We start from the raw sequence: 24,640 nt of genomic DNA, 5'->3' as shown, positions 1-24,640 counted from the left end.
CCATTCAGTACAATACATAGAAAATCGCATATTTATATCCTTCTGTAGAAAACATTAGAAAGCTCCACAGATGCACATGGTTAATGCAGCGATGCATCATAACAAATTCATAGCTCAGTTGCCAGATTTAAAACATACTGTAGATGTAGCAGAACTCATATGAACATTTAGAAACCGGATTTCTTGATACATAAAAGTGCTGCCTCCTAAAGCTCACAAACGGTTTGCCTGTCCGAGGGGATCAAGGAACTCTTACTTGGAAGCTACATTTAGGTAATACTAGGTGAAAAAAATCTATTCAGGACAATTTGTTGTTAAAGTGGAACACCTGAGGCAGCGCACTGAGCCTTTGGTTATTTTCTATAATGTTAATGAAAATCACAAGATGCTGGAGTAATTTGAAAAATTAAGTTTTTTGTATATCATTCTTAATTAAATAATCACAATAAAAATTGGAAAGTTAAGAGGAATGTGACTTTAACATTTTCAAAAGACAAAAGTCCTTTTGATTTGTCCGGTATCTAGCTGTACTGGCAAGTTTTGAGAAAATAATATCAGATTTTTGGTCAAACAAAAGAACAACACTGGCTCTTTACAGCAAGACGTTTTTAAATATGTGAGAAAGTGTTCCATTGAATGTGACATCTTGCTGGAAGTAAACAGGGTGAAGAAAGGGTTGCCCTTAAGATCATTTATTTTGAATAAACTGTGCTTGGATTAATAGATCACGGGTGTGTGGTTGGATCATAAAACCTGGGAAACTTTCTATTTACATAATAAATTCATCAAAAGAACAAACATCAGTGATTGTTAGGGAACAGTAAGGTTCTTTTTAGTCCTTATCATTCTGTTTTGTAAATTTCTTTGGAATGGTTTTCATGGGGAGAATAGAGAATGGGTTTAAGCTGTGTTTATTCTGGGTTGTCAGCTAGTCTTAAACGCACCATTCCTGACGTGCGCACAGAGCGGTGCTGTGTTGCCGTTAAATGAAGTATTTAGACTCAGGTGAAGCGGCAGCTGGGAGAGGACCCGTATGGATGCCGACTTGGAAGCTACCGGACTTGACTGCGACCCACACCCATGAACTTATCTTTGAAACCAGCCGTATCTTCTTATGCGATCCAACTAAACCTGAACTCTTAGACGAAGCCTAGGCTCGTCGCTGATCACAAAACCGCCCAGTGCGATCAGGCTGCCGGTCGCCCGACAGACCGGCGTGTAGGTTAGCTGACCTATCCTTATGTTTTCCCTGTCGTGAGAACCAGTCCTTTCTTCACTGCCATCTCTTGACCTCTCTGTCACACTTCAGGTTAGGGCTAGCTTTTTGTTGTATTTGTATGTGTAGCTGATGCTAGCTCATAACACTGATACATATGCTATAAAGTTAACTGATCAGGTTTACTTTCACTGTTCCAGAGATTGGATGGAAAGAGAATCAGTGAAGGTTTATCAGTTTACAGCAGAGAAACGCTAACAGCTGTTTTTAGCAATACAATGGATGGAGGAGACAGGATCATTAACCAAGAAGACAAAACAATCAGACAATCAGACATTATACAGAACTCCAGTGATGGGAAAGAGGATGTTCTTTCTTTGAATACCAGCATACATTGGAATCAAAGGAATTAAAGCAGCAGATATATTTTGCAAACCTTGACACAAAATCACCACATTGATATGACGTTTCACTTTAGTAAGACAGAGATAAGAAGTGTAATCCAGCAAAGCTTGAAAGAAGGGTGAAAAGTGGAGGTAAGAGAGGATGAGGCAATGGTTCTGAATAATGTAAGGAAAAGACAAACAGACATCAGGAGAAATGAGGAGACAACAACATTAAGACAAATATTCAGTTGGGCAGGAAGATATAACACAATACAAGAAGATGTGACCTTCACATACAAGAAGACAATTAGTTAAATGTTGTTTCACATGACTATATGTTGCACAGACATTCAGGAGATGATTGTGTTCTTAGTAACTAAGGAAAACAAAGCTGAATCAAAGTTTTTGGGGATTTCTTTATCTTTGTAGATTTATGTACTTCAAACATCCCACTCAAACCCTTTTCACACATACAGAAATCTCCTGAAAAACTCCGGAGATTTGGCTACCCGGAGTGGCTTTAGGCCATGTGTGAACGCAAACAGCTGCATTTTTCGCGTGGTCTTTACCCGGAGTTTCTCCGGCCAGACCCCTAGTATTTTATCCACAGTAAGTCCGAGTGAGCTGATGTCTTAACGCGGCAGCATATACTCCGGAGATTTCAACTCCAGCCAATGGGAAGAGAATGACGTTTATATACAGTGACTGCCTAAAGTGTTTTCACGCGACCACTACGATCTCTGTGCACGTAATTAAACGGGTGCATTATGTTTTCTGTTCGTCAGTATGTTGTTCTCCGCTCTCTTGTGGAAGTTGTCATTCCATTGGATTACACATAGCATTGATATAAAGGCAAATATTGTCATTATAACGTCGTGTAATGGGCTCTGTTGCTTCAGCCGCTACTTCCGCGTTGTTTATTTACGTCATGTCTTACCTCAGGAAATCCCCCGATCCCCCTCCCCTCTGACAGGGATAGTCCCCCCCCCCACCCTCTAATTATCTAGATATTGTCCGGAGAGCATATGTGAAAATGGCTTCAGACAGTCCTGCAGTCCTGACAGCAGTAACAGCTGCACTGATAGGGTTTGGCCGTCACCAGGACACCCAAGGCCCTGTGAAAGAAGTGCCTCCTTCTTCTCTATCTGACGGGCCGCCACAGTCTAGATAATTAATGGGAAACACTGTCTTAGACTAACACGCCCCTAACTATAGCATTATCTTTGGGATAAATAACACGCCTGAGGGACGGTCTGACAGAACTGGTTCAGCAAGACCCTGTACTACATTTGTGATACTAATGTAATTTCTCCTCATGAGTCATATAAAAACCACTTCAACTTAAGCCACCTGAGTCTCCTGACTCTTTCTTGTGTGTAGTCAAGCATCAACAAATTTCTAAAATATTTTAGTTTTTGTTTTGTCTTCGGTGTGAGGGAGTCAAAGAAGAAGAAACTTTAGTGTAGTAGGTGTTCTTGGTTACTTTCCTGCTTGTTGTTTAGAAGATGTAAGACCATCACTCTTCCTTACATGTCACTGAGGGCGCACACACACGGGCAAAGTTGATCATCACTGATTACATTAGTGTACAGTCCGGTCCTCTGAGGTCCGTCCGGTATAATTTCAATTTCAATTTATTTATTTAAATAGGGCCAGTGCACATTAATGAACATAAAACATATAAATATGCCAGGTTATAGCCATGGGCAAATTTTCACCTGTAGTCCCTTGGCAGGTTGTTGGAAAACATTAAAACAAAGTAATAATGAAGGCGAGACGGCGCTAATGAAATATGTATGTGGCGGACTATTATTTATTTTATGTTTATATATTGTCATAATGAAAGTTACTTATTGGAAACGGCTCACTACAGGCGCGATTATAGCCTAAATAAAACCACCGGTTTGAATGATTATGATGACGTGGATCTGTCAGTAAAGTTTGATATTTAGTGAAATAAAATGTGGAACTGACATCAATATGTATCTGAAGGCTTCAATTCACCACTTCGCCGTTTGTGTCGCCAATTTCCCCTGCCTCCAAAATGAACGTACGCCTGGGTCAGAGTTTGCTTACCGGTGCGGACATTTTACCGTCAGGTTTGTTTTTATAGATCACTAAACTTTGCATGGGAAATGCCGTACGCCAGTTTCAGACCCCGTTTTGTGCGTACGCAACGGTTATAAATGAGACCCCTGGAATTTAGGGGTGAAGTGGGCTTAGGCACGGTAGGGATTGCCAGTGTGATCGCGCCCTGACAGACCGGATATCTTGAGCAACTGACTTATACTGTATAAACACCTGTTAGTGATGGCACTATCTTGTCAAGTCTATTTTTGCCTTAGCTTTCAGTTGGTGGTCTATTCTATAATGAGCTCAAGCTCTGTAACTGTTAACCATTATCCTTCCAGGGAGTCAGTATCAGTGCCATGAAAACAAAATTCACAGTATTTATTGTGTATGCTTTTCCTGCCAATGAGATTAACTTTCTGAAAAGTACTGCCTGAACCATGAATATGTAAGGATTCAAGCTGTGAACTGTTCTCTTTTCTCTTCCCTCTTCCTTTTCATCTCAGACTTCTCTGTGCTGGTCCATCAGCAGAACTGCGAGATCGTTCTCGCTCTTGCCGGGATATTTCTGCCTCATTCCAGATGCTTGGATCTGGATCTTAGTCCTCTGGGAGATTAATTACTTCTATTTTCCATGTTTAACAGTTCAAGGAGGGGGGTTAATCCTAACGAGCATCACTGCTTGAAGCCACTTGAGAAATAGTTTGGGTTTTGTGTTCTCTGGCAATATATATTGAACAAAACATGTCAAATCAAGTTATGGTCACATTTTTGCTCCCACACTAAGTAACCCAATCATAGTAACAGTCATAAAGTGAACTCACCCTTGAAAAGTCATAATGTGGCTCGTACTGTCCTCCAACTCCATAATTAGCTACCTGGTGATTGATAGACAAGGTATTTCATTTTTGGTTCTCGGTATTTAACTAAACAAAAACAATATGATTGAATAGGATTGGCACACTAGAGGGCATAACGTATTTTTAAATACATGTGTTATATCATTGTAGGCCTACTTATAATTAGAGTGAATATTGGGCAATTATTGTGTAATAGATGCCAAAGCTATGTAGTAATTCAAATACTGTAGTTCTGTGGAGCGTTGTGATAACGTTACCTGTAATAACTCGGCAGTGTCTACTGTCAGGCCTGTGAGGTCTTGAATTCTCTGGTTGACTCTGTCAATGACCGGGTCATCCTCAGCTTCCAACCATGCACTATGAAAACAGAATCATGTCCATAGGCACATAGTACAGCACACACATGCACACACACTTCAAAAGTAAAAACTGTGCATCTTCTGTGAACCCTCTTTTTTTTTTTTTTTTTTAATCTGCTGCAGGTATAATGATTCCATGAAAAGCTTTACCATTTCATTTGATGATGAGCCACTCACATAGTTTTGTTTCAAATAATAAAAGTGTAGTGATTTTTGTTCAGGGGAAATCAATCCTCTACTTTCTGTCACTCCTCACCTGCTTCTCATTAGTCTTAGTAAAGTCCAAGGAACAATATTTCCCAGATTACCAGAACACTACCAGTGATTTATTGATGCAAATATTCCTCTTTAACTTGCCTTAAAAGTGTGAATATGTTGCTTTACTGCTGTTTAGATCTCCTTTTTTTTTTATCAGAATGGAAAACTAAACTAAAACAACTTCTTAAATGGCCTATGTTTTGTACAAAGCTCATCATTTCCATTGTTTTGCAATATTCAATGAAACATACTTCTGGTCCTTCACAGAGACCACAAGCACTGTTGGTTATTGGCAGATTTAATGCAAAAAACACAAAGGTAATTGTTCTGTTTTTTAAACATTAAAGAGAGAACAGAGAAGCCTCACAACAATAGCAACTCAGAAAATGTGAATATTTCAATTTTAAAAAATAAAGAAATAAAAGCAGTTAAGTTGTTAAGAGTACCTTGGTTCACAATGTTATTGGCTTCAATAATAGATAATAAAAACTGACAGATGAACTCCACAGGAGGTTACCATGGAAACCTTTCTCTTGAATGTTACCTTTTTGATACTCTGTAGTTGGCTGTGGTCAGGACTCCTGTTTTTGGGTCACGAACAGTCGCTCTGGCAAGCTTTAAGAAACAAAGAAAACACAGGAATTAAAAAAGACAGTGGTTGTCATCAGAACATATTAAAGTACATCCACATGTTGTGCCACAAAAGTCCTCTTATTTTCTGTCCCCCATTATTATTATACTACAAACATTGTTTTACAAGTTGAGTTTTTTTGGCTCACCCTGGGTTTAGCCAGCACTTTAATCTTCTCAATCTCCTCGTGTGACAGGAAGTCCAGGTAGCGTACGATGTGAGGGCTGTCCCACTCATCTTCCTCTTTCATTGGCTTCAGTAGGAGATGAGGGTTCCTGTAACCATCCTGGTAGCGACAGAACAAACGGCTGCGCCTCGCTTCATTCTGAAAAATTATTCAGGAAAAACAGAAAATACTTAACATTGATTTCCATCATGTTTTAAAACAAGCTTGAATTAAAATAATTGGAATCTGGTTTGTTTTGACTGCCCCCTGCTGTTGAAACCTAGTGTCACATGATGAACAGACGTCGTGAACCTGTGGTTTCTTGAAAATGTTCAGCCTATGATTTCAGAAACACAGGACAAGATGTAGAAAATCCCTTATGTGCAAGCACCTAATAAGAGTGTACCTAGCTGGGCAATGTAGACACAGAGGGGTTTTCAAGTGGGCACCCTCCCTTCTCTCAAGCACCCTTTCTTTCCCTGATGAATCCTCAATCCCAAATGTGATGTAACTTTCCTCCAACCACTCTCTTGTTCTGTGCTCTCTTCACTCGTAGTCATTTCCGGTCCAGGGTTCGATGAGACAGTCGATGAGTCCTCTTCCACCCCCACTCTCGCAGACTCTGGGGGTATTCTCTTTTGTTTTCTTGACTTAGCTACAGCAGGTGTTTCCAACAAGTTTAAGAAACCTGGGAAACTATAGACATGGGAAGCTAGCCCATGCCCATCTCCTATGAGTATGTCTCGAGAGTAAATAGAGTTTCCCCTTGAGGGATTAATAAAGGTAATATTCCTCTATCTTCTTCTTGCATAATTTTGCATAGATGGGTAGAAGCAGTAGTATTGTTACACCTGTGAAGAAAGTCAACTTTACACCTGATCCCACCTGTCCCCAGGAAAACTACTCTGTCAAACTGAAAAGAGCTCTAGTAAGCAACGATACCTGAAGAACTCCTCTGAGTTATGCAGGGCTTTATAAGAAATTCTTCATGTCTGGTATATGTAGCTAAATATGTGGATATTAGTCTATATCTTCATGCTGGTTTGAGTGAAATAAAACCTTTTTCCGCACGGTGAAGGTTAGATTTGTGTCTGTAATTATTAGGATCTTTCGTTTTCGTTAAACTGATTTCTTGATCCATTGCTGAACTGAACGAACTAAAGCCTTGGCTAAAGCAGGTTTATCTTAATTTGACATTAAAATTGGATCCTAACATACAACTGTGCAGTTATCTTTTCCATCACTTCGTGTCTGTTTTTAATATAGTGTTTTTAGAGTCAATCTGAGATCAAAATGATCAGCCTAATATGAATGAAACAGTCTTAAAGTGAGTTGCAATGTACCCTTCATTGATAGCAAGAAGATCAAATAGGAACTTTAGGAAGCAGTTAGTCAAAATGCAAGCACTTCAGATTTGAATAAACATTTTATCTGCCTTCAAATCATTCCCGATTCTCATCATCCCCTTTTTTTTCCATTCATGTCTCACCATCTGGAGCCCCTCTCCTCTGCAGAGAGCCTCGTAGGCCTCTCTCTCTGGGAGGTGGTCTTTAGGTCGGCTATATGTTCCCAGCTGGATGGGCTCCTCAGAGGCCGGCTGGTATTCCTGGTTCATCTCGTTGAGCTGCTTGGAGAATAGCTGCTCAAAATAACGGAGGTTCCCTCCTGCCCTCTGGTGGCTGGAGTCTGTCAGTACAAGAACAATGTAGTTGTAGTAGCTTAAATCATACAGAAGTGGGTAACATGAAGAGCTGAAAAGATGCCTTAACAATGCTTTGTTTAAAACAGTTTCTTTTGAAAACACATATTCAACCAACTGCCATTACAAGTAAATGGTCTACCCTACCTTTTAAAACAAATCTTCATCACACTTTACTGTCAGAGGGGGAATCCTGATGTACGATTACCTGAGTATCTGCTACTTAAAGGGATACTTCACCCGTTGAAACATGAATCTGTATTGACATTGGGTCATATATGTAGTAGAAATGTTAAATAGATTTTGAAGTTGGTGCCTTCTTGGCCGTGAAAAGGCAGAAAGTGTCTTTTTGGCTCATGTGGATGAAAGACACCAAATCCCAGAATGCACAGCACCGCAGGACACTCCCACTAAGGTCCTCTATTTCAGAATCAGAAATACTTTATTAATCCCAGAGGGAAATTCGATCGTTACAGTTTCTCCAAAATATACAATATAGCAGTAGAAATATAGTAATAAAAACATTTACAGACATATTAACTTAAACACATACGGCCATTTCCTCAACTGATTGCGAGTTTTTTTCCAGAATTGATCTCGGAAACTCCTGGCAGAAAGCGCCGGCCAGCGGCCGCAGCAGCCAAAACACAAGACCGGCCTGTCGGCAGCCGCCTTCTCGCCGCTATATTTATATTTTTTCGCCATTATCAGCTTTCTCCATAGAGCCTGTTAGCATAGCTTCCAAGCAATATGGCGGATGTTAAGTTTCGATTCTGGGAGTGAGTTCCCACCCACTGATCTGTGATAGGTCTGTAGCTTCAGTGGTCGAAAATATGAAGAACTAGGGTTGTAGTTTCACCCCGCTAATACAAAAATCGTCATTTTGCGTCACTGGAAGCTCCTTTTCAAACTTAGAAATACAAAGATTTTCCATCTCAGGGGAAAATGAGGGCGGGATGCACGACCATTCAAAAATACTACCTGGTTTCTAATGATACAAAGCTTAATGCAAATGGGTGAAGTATCCCTTTAACAGTTCTAGTCCTTGACGATGTAAAAGGTATTCTTGTATAATAAACTCTAACACATTCATCCAGTGCCTTTAGTAAGCAGGTACTCTGTAGATTTATACATAATATTGTTTCAGTTCATAAAGTGTGATGAATTGACATACAACTGTTCATTAAACTACCCTGCAACATATGAAGCAGTATCACCACAACTGCAACATTTATTTACTGCTTTTATGTTTAATAACATTCCAGTAGCATCTAATTATCACACCGACAGGGAACTGCTCCATAATGAGTAATTTAATTTTTGTCATTACTACACTTTATACAGCTACATCAGTACTTTCAACGAAGCTCCATTAAAACAGCTTTTCTTGGGTTATTTTATTTTGTAGTATTCCTAAGTTTTGCTTCAATAAATGCTTTAAATTCTTCTTCCAGTACAGTGCAGGTCTTTGTGTAGTGTTCAATGCACTTAAGCAGTTACATAGTGGATGGTGGAGAGAGCACTCCCCCTTGTGGCGTTTTGAATATTTGAACATTTTTAGTGAGGCATGGGGTGAGTGGGGGTGGTGAGTAACTCTGAGGTCATTTTCATGTAGGCGTGAAGCTGCCTCATGTAAATATAAAACAACATCAGTGAGCACAACATCAGTAAGCAGAGTGTTTTGTAAGTATTGGTTTAGTCAAGGTTCTTTTTGCAGAGTTTGCTGGAGGAAATTAAAATGACCAACCAGTGAGCCCAACCACCTAGACAAGGACAATGTGAGCAACACAAACCAGCGTGTGTCTCCACTGGGTCGCCTCAGGTTTGCTGTCTGTCACCCCTTTTGTACATTATGTACACTAACGAGTGTTGCAGCAATCACAGTTACAGATCAGGGAGGTGTCAGACTGGGCTTCTGACCATTTAATACGAGCAGGTCCTGAGGCTTATAGTGGTCTGCTCAAATCAACCACTTCACCGTGAGTTTAAGCTTTTACCCTCAGATCGTCGTTAAACCAGCAAGTATCCATGTACTCGTTCATAAGGTAATGAGAGTACTTGAGCATTTAGATAACTGTAAATGCCCATCTCTACTCTTTTAATGTGTGCATTATGTTCTTCACTTGTACTGATAACACAAAGTAGGTCCATGTCTACTACATCTTCTTCCCCTCAGTTTGTTTCACTTATCTAAACAAGTACAGCTCTGAAAAGATGGCCGACTGCTGTCAACACAGCCCTTAGTGCAGAGACCAAAATAACAAAACCACGGGCCGTTACTTCAGATGGTATACACCCTGCTTTTCAGTTTTCTGTAGTGATTAAGAGACAGCCGATGAAGCCATTTAAAGATCATTCATGGTGCTTACACAGGCCGAGTCTATGAATGATAGTATATGTAATGTTAAAAAGTTTACACCCTAATTACAGCTTCTACTTTTGGTCTTTAGACTTGGGTTTTTCTACGTCTTACCAATAGCCACAAGCCGGCGTGTCAGTTCAATGGCCCGAGGTAGGTCTCCCATTTGGTAAACTGAGTAGCTGAGGTAATCCAGAATGTCGGCCTTGGAAACCACAGCTTCCTCCCCAGTGTCCAGCTGCTTCAAGGCCTGCTGCAACCACAGTACTGCGTGGTAATAGTCTGCTTCGTTGTACGCAGTCTTTCCCATGTCGAAGCAGTCATCCACCGTCAGCAAGGCGTTGGAGTGTATACCTGAGGAAGGATTTATTCAGTTAAATACTGACCATGCTATATTATAATTTTGTCTTGGATTTTTTTCATGAACTGTTGACCACATTTTATTCACCATTACTGAAACATGTTTTCAGATCTTTTTAATAACTTCAGTCAGAAACCTAACTGTGTTTACTTTTTTATTCCTACCAACTTTTAATTATTCATTTTGTAGCTTCTGCTGAAAAAGCTGTGTAACATTGCAACAAATGGCGTGCAGATGGCCTAGCGGTTAGGTCATGCTACAGTCCTTTAAGCAGGTGTTCAAGCCCACTTAAAGGACTTAAAAACATGCATTTAAAGAAAAACCCTGAGAGGGAGAGAGAGCTCATACAGACGTGTGAGAGTGAGGGAACGTGCCTTTGCACACAAAGGTGGAGGGACAAGAAACAAAAACTTTATCATCTGTTCATCATCTAAGGTAACTCTGTTTACCAGTTAAGTGCAACCCTGCAGAGCGTTGAGTGTGCATGTCTGTACATCTGCTGTCATCTTCATTGCTCTGTAAATTGTAAATTATGAACCGCTCATAGGCCATGTTTGAACCTTCGGGGTGAGGTTTGTTGTCTCTTTATGAATGACCTTGAACAGTTGTATTAATTATTGTTTTCACTTTAACTGCACATTTGATCACCTCCACTTTGCGCTTTACTAACTTGCGTTGAACTCCCATTTTGGTATGAGCTCTTTTAAATATTACTGCATTTAGTCTGAATTTTTTATTTTGTTTTAATTTAGATTTTACGGTGATGTTTTCCTTATGCTCGTTGTCCTCTGTCTGCTCCTGCTGCAAAACAAATTTCCCCTCGTGGGTCAATAAATAATCTGAATCTGGCTCTCGAGTTTGAATCATAAACCCAAATCTTTTCAACACAGATGGGAATAGTAATATCATTGGCTCTTGCGCGCATTTGGCCAAATGGGGTTTCCTATCCGCTGCTCAGCTCATGTTTTATGTTTTTGGTGTGTTACGCTTCTCAACGTGGTACCATTGTACGTGTTGTTTCATGTTTGTTGCGGATTCCTGTCATTAATCAGTCTCTTGCAATATTTGGACAATTTTCACCTTGCTGCTACACCCCTGCCAAGCTTTGAAACAAATTCTTCATTTGCTTCAGCCATGTCTGTACGCCTCTCGTGTTTAGCCACTTAAATCGAACAAGAGAAGCCAAAAGCAGATAGCGCCCTCTGCTGGTAAAAAACAAACAAACTCTATTACAATGCACTTTTTGTCCGATTGAGTTGAGTAGTCTGTTACTTGTATTGATTGTTTTAATTGTATTGTGAGGTATCATTGCATCCCTATTCAAGTGTATATAGAAGAAACATGACTGATTACTTAAATTACTTATAAAATATAAATACAGCTGGAGAATATTTAAAGTTTTTGACTTTTGTAACTCCTTGTAACTCACACTGCAAACTTGTTAGATCAACATAGCCCTCACTCCTGATGAAGTGAAGACTTGTTAACATGACCTAATTCCACAAAAATGTCTGCTGTAAAAGGCCCAAAACTCCACAGCTTCTTTCACAAGTTAAGTTCTATTTGTATATTCAAACACACCAGCTAAAAGTAAATGGTTGGGTTCCTATAGCCTTCCTCTTTTTCTTTTATAAACATACACAGCTCTGCCCTTCTTTATAAAGTCATGTTCTCTCAAATACTTCCTGCACTCTGGTTGATTACCTGGCAGTTTTCCTCTGGAGAAAGCCTCAGAATCCAGTTGGTACGTGTCCTGTAGACGCATCAATGCCTTAGCTGCACCCGTCTCATCCTCTTCATCTGGGAAGTACTGTCTGTGTGTGGACATGTTGGATATGAAGCCTTGGGAAAAAAAGTATTTAAAAAAAGGTTAGGTTGGTCATGTCACGATATAACAGTTGCTAAAAGATTGGAAAAGATTGAATCACAGCAGATGACACATCTAATAAATCCAAGGATTACAATTAGCATGCAAAGGTTTTGCAACCCATTTTGCAACAACTCTGCAACACAAAGCTTAAACAGAAACGTCTTGGAGCTAAATATGAACCATTCACAAACATTATGTTCACAAACTGTTTCTTCTTTGTTTCTCTCACTAAAACCAAACAACAGGATTTATTGGAAAATAATCTTTGTTAAGTTCTAGTGTGCTGTTAAAAAACAGTGGATGAACACAAAGAGGTGAATGAAGATTATTAACTGAACTTTATAAAAACAAAATATGATGGGAGAACATGGGACACCAGCAACAAATACCTTTTTGTGGAATTTAAAGACGTGTACTACTGATTTGATGAAACTCATTAAACAAAAATAAACAAATCACACCTTTCATTTAAAAAAGATAAAGTATTAAGTGAAATATGACAACCTCTGTAGTGACTAATCTTATTCTTGTCTTGCAGCCTTTACCTTACGTTCTATAAAGTTCTTGGTCTTGTGTCTTTCTGATAATGACTACTAACAAGTTCTGTTTTTAAAGATTTCCTCATGTGCTACCCCTAAATATTTCTCCAATTCCTTAACCCTTCATAACATCAAATATTAGCATCTGCTGCCAAGTTAAGTTTAACATGTAAAAAAAAATAGATCTAGACTCCAGAGGGTAAGAGCAGATAATTTCTTTGGAATTTTAGATGATTTATTGTGTGGTATTCAGCAGAGCCCTAATCTAGGATGGACAGAGGTATGAATTTAAACTTTTTCTTTCTTGGACATGACATGTGAAAACCAGTATTGCCAAAGCAAACAGAGGAAAAGGATCACCTGCTAATGTTATGTGTTATTATTTCTATCCATGTCTTTCTATACTACCTCACTCATTCTCTATGTCCACGTATACAGATTCACTTGTACGACACTCTATTCATTCTTAATTTATCTGGCTCACGCAGATATTCCCTCTACGTCTAAACACGCACTGTCGGAACATCTGTTGGTTAGACATGACAGTGTCTGTTCTCTTTCTGTTCATTCGGGAGAAAGAGCTTTATAGCAGAGCGGCTCTGCAGTCAAAGCTGTAATCACTCAGCTCATATATTCTCTGGAATCCATATTTGCAACTTGCTACTCGCTCTGTGCTCGTCCTGAGAGAAGCCTCTGAGAGAAAGTGGTGAATGCTGCCATTCAGACCCATAATATGATGTGAAGACATATTTGGTTATGTTTGAATTAATTCAGTGTCAAATGCAAAGACAGATCTCATCAGGTTCAAATTGTTTTAAGCTGAGCTGTCACAGACAGACAGTCACAGTGCTATATCTTTGTACAAAATGTATGTGTACATTCCGAGCTATAGCTGCAAGTGGTAAAAAAAACAAAAACACTAATAGATAGGCAAGGAGTCATACATTTAGCAACACTGAGCCCTTTCTGCATTTTGCTCATAAGATGGAGTGGCACAGTTAAATTCCTGTCTTGTTATAATGTTTCCTTTCCTTCTTCTTCCTTCCTTACCATCAGAGGGGGTCTGAAGCACCAGGGTCTCTAGCTCAGACCACTCTGTGTTGAGTCTCTTCATCAGTTTGTAGGCGTTCACCGGGTGGGCCAGGTAACCCTCTGGGTCAGAGGTGGACACCCTGGTCAGAGCATCAAGTTTGTTGGCCCAGCTAAGAGACAGACAGAAAGACTGATCGAGTGTTGGTTGAAGATTCTGTTACGCACATAGAAATCGACTTATCCCCCAAAATGTAAAGATGTTTTGCTGATGGTGTGAGTGATGTACCTTTTGACAGTGGCAAGCTTTGTCTCCTCTGCTTCTATATATTCCCTCAGAGACTGGACCAACTCCTTTTCAGTGTAGATCAGGTCTGTCATCTGACCTGCAGAGAGGAACAGAAATGTAAGAAAAGAGGTTCCAGGTAAATAAAAACAAACTGGCTTGAATTTCCCTAAAAAGGAGTCGAGAACACTATGTTTGAAAGTTCTGCAAAAATAAAAAATATATTTTAATTTGAAAGATTTAGAGACTCCAGTGAAAGACATTAATTTCTATTAAATCAATCAGGTTGCCTAAAAAAATCAAAAGTATAAATATACTCATTAAAGTTTACTGGCTTCCTCAGCACACCCTACAAGTAAACCCTTCTTTAATGGAAGAGGAAATACAAGCATTCCTGTGCACAACACGTTCCTCTCTTCTACCTGTGCTGGTCTGTGGAGTTGACCCGAATAAAACCATGAGTAGAGTGTGACAAGTTATGTTTGAAAATTGAAGAACATTTAAAAAAGGAGTTAAAGCTATTCTGTGTAGTTTTTTTTTTTTAAAACCTGTATTATTGCTGTGTAGCATTTATTTACAACATTAGGCCTCTTCAAAAGCCAGAAGCATGAAGCTAAAGCAGTATACACTCTTGCCAATTAATTCAACTTTTTCACTTACCAACAGATGGCAGAAGTGTACAAAAAACATAGAAATGTGCCAACAAAGGCAGGGGAAAAGAAGAATGCAAGCTAGTTCAAACAACTGCGAAAAGAGTCAGAAAACCTGCCTTGCAAGGCTATGAAGGAAAAAATGCCATCAACATAATGACTGGAGTGACACTAAATGACCAAATAACTTACAATATACAGTCCACAGGGCACATTCAAAATGTGCCAGGTTGAGAGCTAGCGATGCTGAGTCAGTGTAATTGTAGCTAAAGAAGCCGGACTTGGATTATTATTAATACATTAAGTTGGCATGGCCACATAACAATCAATAAATCATTAAAAGTGTGTTCAGAATGAATGAAGGTGTCGCAAAATCTGTAAACTTCTAGATAGAGTTCTCCATTAATGGTTGCCTAATTTATAAGTTCCAGTCTATTTCTTTCAACATGAAAAAATAATTTCAAAGCCTGAAATGAGACATATTTCAATGTCTTCGAATCCCATAGGGGACAAATTTTGCTGCTTCACTTGTGTTTTGCCGAATAGATGCACTGCTCCAAATACTTTTTAGCAGCTGTGGGTTAACATTCAGAGTTTATCAGATTGGACACAATAAATGTGTATTTTCAGTCTTCTGGGTTCAATATACAGGGGGGAAAGCATGTTACTTTTGCTTTATAAAGAGAAATGTGTTAAAGAGACATTCAGAGGAAAACTTAGTCCGACAATGCATCCAACAAAGGCTAATCACACATTTTAATATATCAAAGTTAGAGCAGGAAAAATTATTTATAGGGCTCTTAAAACATACTTATTGAAGTGAAGATCTCCGCCTGCGTTGTCCAGCAGCAGCAGACGAGGAGAGTCCAGAATTTAAAATACAGAAAGGTCTTCATTCTGAGTCGTGCAGTAACCTGTAATGAAATCACAATCACATCATGTCACAGCAAGGAAACACAATCTATGCTTACTTTAATGATATACTTTACTCATGTAGAGAAACAACAGGGTCTCCTTCATGAGCTGACAGTATAAAATGTGCCTGACTGTATGAAACAAATGGGCAGTTATTTGCCGTTTAAATCAATCGATGGCTAAAGTTAGCTTTTCTCTAAATCCATTGGAAACTAACTAGAAAACGACAGCTGTTCCTCTTATTTCACACTGCATCAATCCTATCCAATTGGCACCACCCTTTGCTTTTTTGGGCAACGAAAAATGCCATCTTATGATTGACCAAGATTGTTTCCATCATGAACTGTCCTTTTTTTAAAACTGTACAAATAAATGAATGTTGCGTTACCCTGACTCCACAGTGTGTTTCTGAACAGTTACATGTGGGTCCAACAATATTCAAAGTTTCCAGTACGTTTCCTATAAATGATGAGTCACTGATTCCTGTTGGGAGGCATGCTGTCATGGAAGTCCAGTTCTTTAAAAAGGGGGGGGGGGGAAGAGTAGTATTTTTGCTCAATGTGATATCTCTTTTAATGCTCTTAATGTTATAAATATTTCTTTTTTTTAAACTCTGTAAAGCACTTTGAATTGCTTTATGTATGAGTGATGCTCTTTAAATAAACTTGCCTTGCCGAGTGTTTCTCAGAACTCTTCGTCTTGCAAACACAACCATCACAACAAAATGTACAAGATGAAAAAGTTACATGTGTTAAAGGTAATATGGGCCTTTTTTCAATGTCTTTGTTCTTCTGTGGAGTTCAACATGGCCACCATATGCCTGATGAAAAAATATTCCTGACTATTGCCATGACTAAATAAAGACCACAGTGTAATGCAATTGAACGCCAGAGCATACACAGCACAACTTTACAAGTGATTCAAACGTATTTGTAATCTCAAATCAAGTACAACAATGTGGCAATGTGCTTGAAATGCAGAAGACATTTGGCTACGGCTGCACAGAATAATCATTTAAATCATTTGTTGATTGTCAGAAAAATAACCGATAACTTGTTTTGATATTTAAACAAAAGATTTGAGTTCTTCCCTCTCTTCCAGAGTTCAGGAATTTGATTTCGAACCACTTTCTGTCAAATTGTAACTGTTTTAATTGATCTCAGTGGTTTTTGTCACTGATTCTGAGTGTTTGTTGTGTTTTTGCTTGTTTTACTGTGCTTGTAATCTCAACGGCATTGGAAATGAGGGAAACCTCAGTGTCCTTTTGAGAATAAATAAAGGTTTGAAATTAAATTAAATTAAATATTTAACTATTGGTTGAACTCTTCATAAACAGATCATGCATGTCCATCTGGAAGCAGGGGACACAACCTGAGAAGACTACAGTGTATTATGAAAAATGAAATACTGTGAACATGTTATGTTCACATTAATCTACGAGACTAATGTGACAACCAATCAGTCAACTTGCATGCAAGAACATTAGCACTCAACATGAACACAGGTCTTTATATAGTTTCAGTGGTATGTCTTTTGATTCTTTTATATTTTTCAGAAGTTGCCTCATTTTCTTCATGCTTTTATGTCTTGTTAAATCAATGACACTTTAATTTAGGGTATAGCAACATTTAGCTGTTTGGACTTTCAGCGACTGCAAAGCAAACGGCAAAGAGGGTAGAACTGTCAGTGATGTATCACCTGAAGAGATTTGTTAAACAGTGCAGTACTGAGACTAGCTTCCTTTGGGATATTAGGTAGAAAGTAAAACTCCTTTGCTTTCACCTTCAGGATATAGTGTAATCCTGCTTCACCACATCACTTCACAGTGACTTTCTAATCTAAAAACACTTTCAATCATAGCATACCTTCAAACACACGCGTGTTCCTCTGTATGCATCACCCTCTTATCAAAGGCTTAAAGGGAAAGATCTTGTTAACCACAAACCATCCCTTAATTGTTCATGTAGTAATAACTCAGTAAGGATTACCTTAAAAAAAAAGACATCGTTACACTTACATGACACATGCTGACAAAAAAAAGACAATTATGTTGCCAAAATAAGTCATGACAAAGTAACTGCATTGAACAGAAGCAGAGTTTGGGCCTTCAGCCAAGGAGACACTACAACACCAACATCACAAAAAGTGAGTCTGAGTCATCAAAACCTGCAAAAAGAATTAAGGACAAAATTTCAATTCTTGTGCTTAAAGGACAAACTGTTCCTTAGAAGAAAAAAAACACTCGTATAGTAAGAATTCAGACAAATTGATCCTTTTAAAAAGGCAAACATCAATACAACATTAGTGAAGGGCTGTGAAGTGGCTTAAAAACTCTCAGCAAGTCACTGTGAACTGCAGCTTTCCATGTATTTCACTCATGCATGCTTTGAGTGAAAGCCCAGAGTTCTGAGCTAAAATCATGTGGAATTCTTGACTGATAAATCCTTGTTTCTTTTATCAGAAATGATCAAATAAATAGAATAGGCAGAGAAATGCACAAACATTCTCATCAACAAACTGGTTGTAACCAACAATTTAGGGTGAGAAGAAAGGAAACAAGTCTTACAGGACTTTATTTAAGCCACTTTAAGACTTTACGATTATAGTCTTTCTGCTGGAATGTACCACATTTTGGGTGTAAGTATATAGGTCAATGTTTTTAGAATGGGCTAAAAAATTCAGACAACACATATTTGGTGTTACTTGTTGGCATAAGAGGATGAGCATCTTATCAATCTCGGCAACACTGAAAAGTTCTACGTGGTGTCTCCTGCACAGTGTGGGAAAGCTGTCCTAACTTGTCTGCAAACATTCAATAGTCCGTCATGTGAAAATACAGAACATTCATCTAACATAAAAACCAAGCCCTCACAATGTAACTGAATGAATTCAAGCTTCCTTTGAGCTATCATGTCTGTCTTTTAAGTACATATCTATCCTTGATTGGCAAAATCCTTACAAATTGTACAAAAGAATTTAACAAAAGAAAATACAGAAAATGGAAAAATCTGAACAGTTTTGCAACACCAACATGACTAAAAGACTGAACACTTATTATTAGTAAGGCATCCATGATCATTGTAATCAGTTAGCTGGGGTCAACATGGGCGTTCCAGTACCATGAGAGCAGGCCAACAGCAGTGCTTAAGCATTGCTTGAATTATCCATGATGCAAAACCACTCTGGCATTCAAGGCATCAATAAACCAACATTATTTGCATCCCAACTTGCATAGCAACTTGCTGAAAGTGACTATAACGCTCTATAAAGACATCTAAAATCTCAGTGAAATGTTCTACTGCAGTAATTCACCTCCCAGTGTGCTACCAAGGAGAGCTAATGGTTTATTTAGGGCGTGCCAGCCCAAATAATAACAACCACAGCCCTAAACTACTGAAAAAAATTAAAGGACTGATTCCCTCTCCTTGTCATTTACAGCCAAAGCGATTATCCAGCCCAAACACACTCTTGCCTGTTGTTGCAGGCTGTAATACCAGGGCACATTCCTGGAAAGAGGCCTGTTACATTTACTAACCCACGCTGTGAGTCTTCCTGACCCCCTCCTGGCTTTTTCTGTCAAATGTAGGAAACAGCAGTGAGGAAGGGGCATGACAGGAAATGATACATGACAGGGTCAGGAGGGGACAAGACAAGGCAGCTGTATTTATAACCTAAGCTTGTCTTCCCGTGTTATTCATTGTAAATAAACCTGTATGTCATTAAATAAATGAAGCTTCTCCTCGAGATTCAGCCAACACTGACCCTATACCAGTTGGACAGTCTTTAAAATTGTAATTCTTCATACCACTCACCTAACTATTAATAAAAAGAAAGAATTGCCATTGTTTGAAGTTATGGCCTGGCAAAGGTTGATCTCTTTGTTTAACATGAACAAACAGGGAATTAAATGCCACAACAGAAAATATTTCTGGGGCAACAAGTTTTTTTTTGTGCTAAATATGGTATCTATAGGCAGGCGTAACAACCAATTACCCAATCCTGTGTTTTATGATTTACTGAAGACATTTCTGGTGCTGCAAAAACTTTAATTGGAGGTCAGAATTTTTTTAAATATTTGATCATTCTGGATTAAGATATAAATCTGGGCTAATATAAATGTAGCAAACACTGCACATAGTTTACTAAAAAAGGAAAAAGTCAGCTAAAAACACAACACTATTTACGCACTAATCAATATTTCAAATTCTAATGGAGTGTTTCTAACTGTTTAATTATATCAACTTTTTAAGTTCACAAGTTAGCACTCGTATTCTCTGTTGTAGCACAGTTTTGCCTGGATACAATGACAACAAAACACAGGAACCTGCCTCTAGCCAGCTGGCTTCTAGTGTATCCAGACTTTTGCAATGTGACATGTAGGTGTGGCTTTGTCGAGGAGATAAGAAAGCAAAGCAACGCTCTCTCTGGCAGAGCAGTCAGGATCCAAGGTCTGCAGCGGGGCAGGTTTTCTTAGGAGCAAACGTTTACCAAGACAGTCAGTTTTTAACAGCTGTACTGTAGCTGTTCTTGTTCTCCTTTTCTGCTGGAGCTAACTCAGCAACATATCCTCAGAGGAAAAAACCTGGCTGGTCTAGCTACAGCTGTCTTGGGTCACACAAGTGCCAGTTGGGGAAGTTGTTAAAGTAAATCGTGTTTTTTTACCAGAGAGAAGTAAGGATAAAACAAATGTTGTAAAAACTTAATGCAACCATTACAGAAAAGTAAACAAATACTTATATACTTTCCAGACACTTCCAAAAAATAATTGAATAAGAGATTAGTATCGTCAAGACAACAAACCAAAGAAATAGGCAAATATTGTTGCAAATGACCTATTCAAAACTTTTTCAAAGCCATTTCCTGTCACAATCCCTTAAACAAAATATATTTAAAAAGGAGAATGTGGGATATTGAAACAAAGAAGATAAGAATAAAGAAAACAAGGACAGATCTTTATCTGTAGCCTGGCATCCAAAATTCAAGATGATCCAACAGATAAAACGTTAACAAATGATTCTCTCTTTGCACCTTTCAGTTATTCCAAGAGTAAATATGGAATAAATTTGAAATCTAAGAATGTATTAAGCCATACTATCAAGCTTATTAAAAAAGTTGTAGTAATTGGCAAACTTAACTGTTAAAACACCCTGGCTGCTGGATTTTCTTGCTTTCTGAGGTAAGTAACAGTTCATATTTTTCCTGCATTACACTTTTGCTTGGAACACTGGATTCCAGCATTTTGATCAAACTGGTAGGGATTATATAAGTCAGCTACTTAATAAAAAATGTAGCTGGAGGGCTGGAATGTATACAATTAGTTGGACAAGATACTTGCCAACTATTTCCAGCCGCACTAGAAAAAACAAAAGATTGATTCTTAACAGGTATTTTTCTGGCTGATGTTTATCAGTTAGCAGTTCTGGTATGCACCAATGTAAGCACAGCTGGCATAGATAAAATACAGACACATGATGCTAACACCCTTGTGCAGGATGTTACAAAGAATACTGCATAATTCTGCAAACACAGTACATGTGCACAGTGCACACAGTATCCACAGGCAGTGAACATGCACAGACAACCCCTGCCTGTCGCTTGAGGAGATTTAACTCTGCACACTAGTAAAGAAACAATTTGAAATTCAGACTTGAAACTTGTCATTACTGCTGCACTGTGCCTTTCAATTTACAAGTATGCTAAAACAAGAATAGCTCCTCTTCAATTGGACATTACACAGCCTAGATTAAAATCAAACTGTGATTGATGACCTCATATTCAAGCTTATCCAGCATCAGATTGACTTTAAACACAGGTCACCCACCGTTTAGGTCAAACCAAGAGCACCAAAGTTTGCTTTGACTTTCACTTCCACTATACATCCCATGAGGGGTGGATAAGGAACATCCATTTTAAGGATAAAGACATTTCACAACTCAAAGACGCAAGCAAAATACTTCTCACATAGGCATTTTAGTCTCTCCCTAGACAGAGAAAACGGAAACAAGCACTTCCATCATAATGTAGTCTTTCCAGAAACCAGACATCTAATCTTTTGTTTTGTTTTGTTTATTCTTTGTAAATCTCTCTTGACAAAAGTTTTTTAATGAACCAGATACACAAATCTCTACATATGGAAAGGGTAAAAATGTTTTCCAAGTCAAAGTCCAAGATTTCTGCTGACCATGTGTGGGAGTCATAATAGAAAATTTGTTACAGATGCTAATGCAAAACATGTAGCCGAAATTACAACTAAAAAAAGGGCTTCTTTTTTTCTTTGAGGGAGAACCATTAAACCATCTGTTAATGTTCTCCCCTGCCCTTGTGTATGACTAAACATCATAACGTGGCAGCTAGACTGTCAGAGCACCAGTAATCTTTTACCAGATTGATGTGTTGCAAACGGGTAAATCTCTGCCTGTTTGAAGGCCTTATGATCGATACCACAGTGTAAATATTTATTTGGTGCAACATGTTTAAACATTTTTTTATCATTAGAAGACAGCCAGGGTTAGAGTTGAATGTATTTGTTTACAATTGAGAGCATATGGACATGGACACTGAGATACAGGCCCATTCTGTGCTTGAGTACACAACATCCAAAAGCCTTTTATGGTATGTAAACACTGAACACAAATAATGCAGATATAATACAAATTAGATTTACCTGGTAAAGAGGAGGTCGGCAGACAAAGACAGGATATGATGATTTTATAGTGCTCTTAAGATAACTTAATAAAGCAGCTCTATGTTTTCGCTTTATTCAGCAGAGTATCATCCTTGACTGTGCATGTCATCCGCCATTGAGCACAATTCCATCTGACAGATTTATGGCATCCCTCCATTTGTTGACCTCCATTTATACGCATTTCAATGGCTGCCAGATCCAATTATTGCCATCATGTTAAATATAAATTGCTGCGGGGCAACACTGACATGGTGTCTATATAACCCATCACACATGTGTATGAACATGTGTGTGCAAAGTGACATTGTAAGTAAGGATGTACAAACTCTTGAACATTTTGTTGAGTATGGCCATGCAATAAGAAGGCTTTTTATAGCAAAGATTTTGAGATACTAATATTCATCTTGGGGATTTAGATATTGTTAGTGGAGCTCACAAATATATAGAATATATTAGAACTACTATTTTGTGCGTAAAATTTAAGACAAACACTGGACCTGAAAAGGAGGAATGTTTAAGATTTCCCCGAAGAAAATCATAGCAACATCTCAATAAATGAGCATACAGTGCCACAGTAACCCTGGATAATCCGCATACTGTTGACACACTTTTTTTCAGGACTGTTTGATTTATAAAGATAAAGATAAACTTTAAAAATGTTGCGTTACAGCAGCTCAAGAAAACAGGAAACAGGAATATAATTATTAAAAATACAAACAGAAGTTAAAAATCAAACATATTTACATCAGTTAAATAAAAAAATACAATAATAGAATATTACAAGGTATCTACACTTCCACTTGTGGAAAGAGTTATTGTTATTAAAAACACACAATGTGTAGCATTATTGATGTGAGTCATGAGGTGGTGATGCTGTTAAAGAGTCTGATTAAACAGTCTGACGGCAGATGGGATGAACGACCTGCGGTAAAGAGAAGTTCCGATTCATGAAGACTTTCTTTTAATCTAATAACTATGAGCAGTATCAAAAAAAAAAAGCGCAGATCCTTCACATAATCATCATCTCCAGCTGGTCAGCACAGCAATCGTTTCAGTGACGTCACCGCAGCACAGTTGTTTCTAGAAATTCCCAACTCTTCAGCTCTTCTTTGGGTCCTGTCTGTGTATAATGTCTGTCGTATCACCTTACAGCCTCAAAATTCAACAAAACAGTGTGACTTTCGATTTTAAAAAAAGGTGTGGAAAAAAATAACATCACGGAAGCACCACCGTCTGAGATGCTCTGTCACAAAAGTTCGCGCAAAGGTTAAAACTTTCTCCCCTTTCGTTTGCTGCGAAACATTGTTAACCACCGCCGTCTTGTGTTACAGTTCAACCAACATGTCGGAAATAAACACTCACCTCACGAAAAAGGCACTCACTGTTGCTCTACCTTCTAGCAGGCTATCACAAGGTTTCCAGTGTCTCGTAACACATTTTCACACCGAAGAAAACCTGTTGAACCCAGTTATTGACAACCATCCCAACATGTTCTGTACGCACACTAGCTCAACTGTTCAGCAACCTCCAGGGCTGAAAAGGAGGGATGAGTGGGTAATTATAACGCAATATTTAACGTTATCTTACCTTTATCCTCTTGTGTTTCAATAAGTCACGTCACACGACAGTATGAGCACGCTATTTGTCTTGGCACCTTGGGGTTTGTGAGCCGGACAGAGGGGGTTCAGTCGTTGCCACGTACAGAACCTCCCGGAGGAGTGACTGTAATACTCAGAATACATGCACGGGGGACATTCTTTCTGAAGCTTCTTTACGTTTCCCTTACGTGCGCGTCGTAAACCCTGACTTCTAGAGCTTTATGTCGGTCAGTAGACTTCTTGTTTTCAGGTAAAAACAGTACAGGAGTTGTAGTTTCAATCGACTTAAACTTGGTTTCGTTGTAAAGAGTTTCCCCAAGCTGTCACTTACAGAAAATGTTACATTTGAGCATATAAGCCTCTGAATAGTTATTATCACTGCCTTAGTTATCACACAGATAACATTCTAGACATAGAGTCTGCATTTGACGGTCCTATTGTAGTTTGAAATGAAAAAAGGAAGGCTAGCCTATTTATGGATTCATGTATTAATTTAAAGCATTTTCCCCTCCATGTTCTCCCCTCCATGTTCTAATCTTTTATGATATTTACGGTAGTGTAAACACATGCAATCCGTCACGTTTGCAGTTTGGATTTGGGTTTACAGGGCTTGTTCTTTGGATAGAAGGATCTAGAAAAAAAACATTTGAACATGGCTTTTCAATTACGTGCTGTTCTTGAAGTCTCTGACTGTTCCTGTTCT

General features: G+C 38.6%; 1 protein-coding gene across 4 annotated transcripts in view; it reads right to left on the bottom strand.

Annotated features, from left to right (window-relative positions):
- Positions 1 to 24,078, bottom strand: part of LOC132988034 (prolyl 4-hydroxylase subunit alpha-2-like) — a 29,492-nt gene extending 5,414 nt beyond the window's left edge. For 3 of the 4 annotated variants that reach the window (XM_061055118.1, XM_061055122.1, XM_061055121.1), the window contains exons 1-11: positions 23,927 to 24,078; positions 15,551 to 15,653; positions 14,093 to 14,189; positions 13,825 to 13,976; positions 12,070 to 12,207; positions 10,119 to 10,358; positions 7,436 to 7,632; positions 5,929 to 6,105; positions 5,694 to 5,764; positions 4,790 to 4,889; positions 4,497 to 4,550 (exon numbers count right to left, since the gene is read on the bottom strand). In XM_061055118.1, coding sequence (XP_060911101.1) covers positions 4,497 to 4,550; positions 4,790 to 4,889; positions 5,694 to 5,764; positions 5,929 to 6,105; positions 7,436 to 7,632; positions 10,119 to 10,358; positions 12,070 to 12,207; positions 13,825 to 13,976; positions 14,093 to 14,189; positions 15,551 to 15,635 — 1,311 coding nt within the window. In that variant the 5' untranslated portion in view covers positions 15,636 to 15,653; positions 23,927 to 24,078. Of the gene's footprint in view, positions 1 to 4,496; positions 4,551 to 4,789; positions 4,890 to 5,693; positions 5,765 to 5,928; positions 6,106 to 7,435; positions 7,633 to 10,118; positions 10,359 to 12,069; positions 12,208 to 13,824; positions 13,977 to 14,092; positions 14,190 to 15,550; positions 15,654 to 23,701; positions 23,848 to 23,926 lie in introns of those variants that run through there. The other variant, XM_061055119.1, reaches the window with a different exon arrangement.
- Between the last annotated feature and the right edge of the window lie 562 nt (positions 24,079 to 24,640).

This window comes from Labrus mixtus, chromosome 14 (genome assembly GCF_963584025.1).
Source record: "Labrus mixtus chromosome 14, fLabMix1.1, whole genome shotgun sequence".
NCBI lineage: Eukaryota > Metazoa > Chordata > Actinopteri > Labriformes > Labridae > Labrus > Labrus mixtus.
This window is presented reverse-complemented; position numbering and strand designations above follow the sequence as displayed.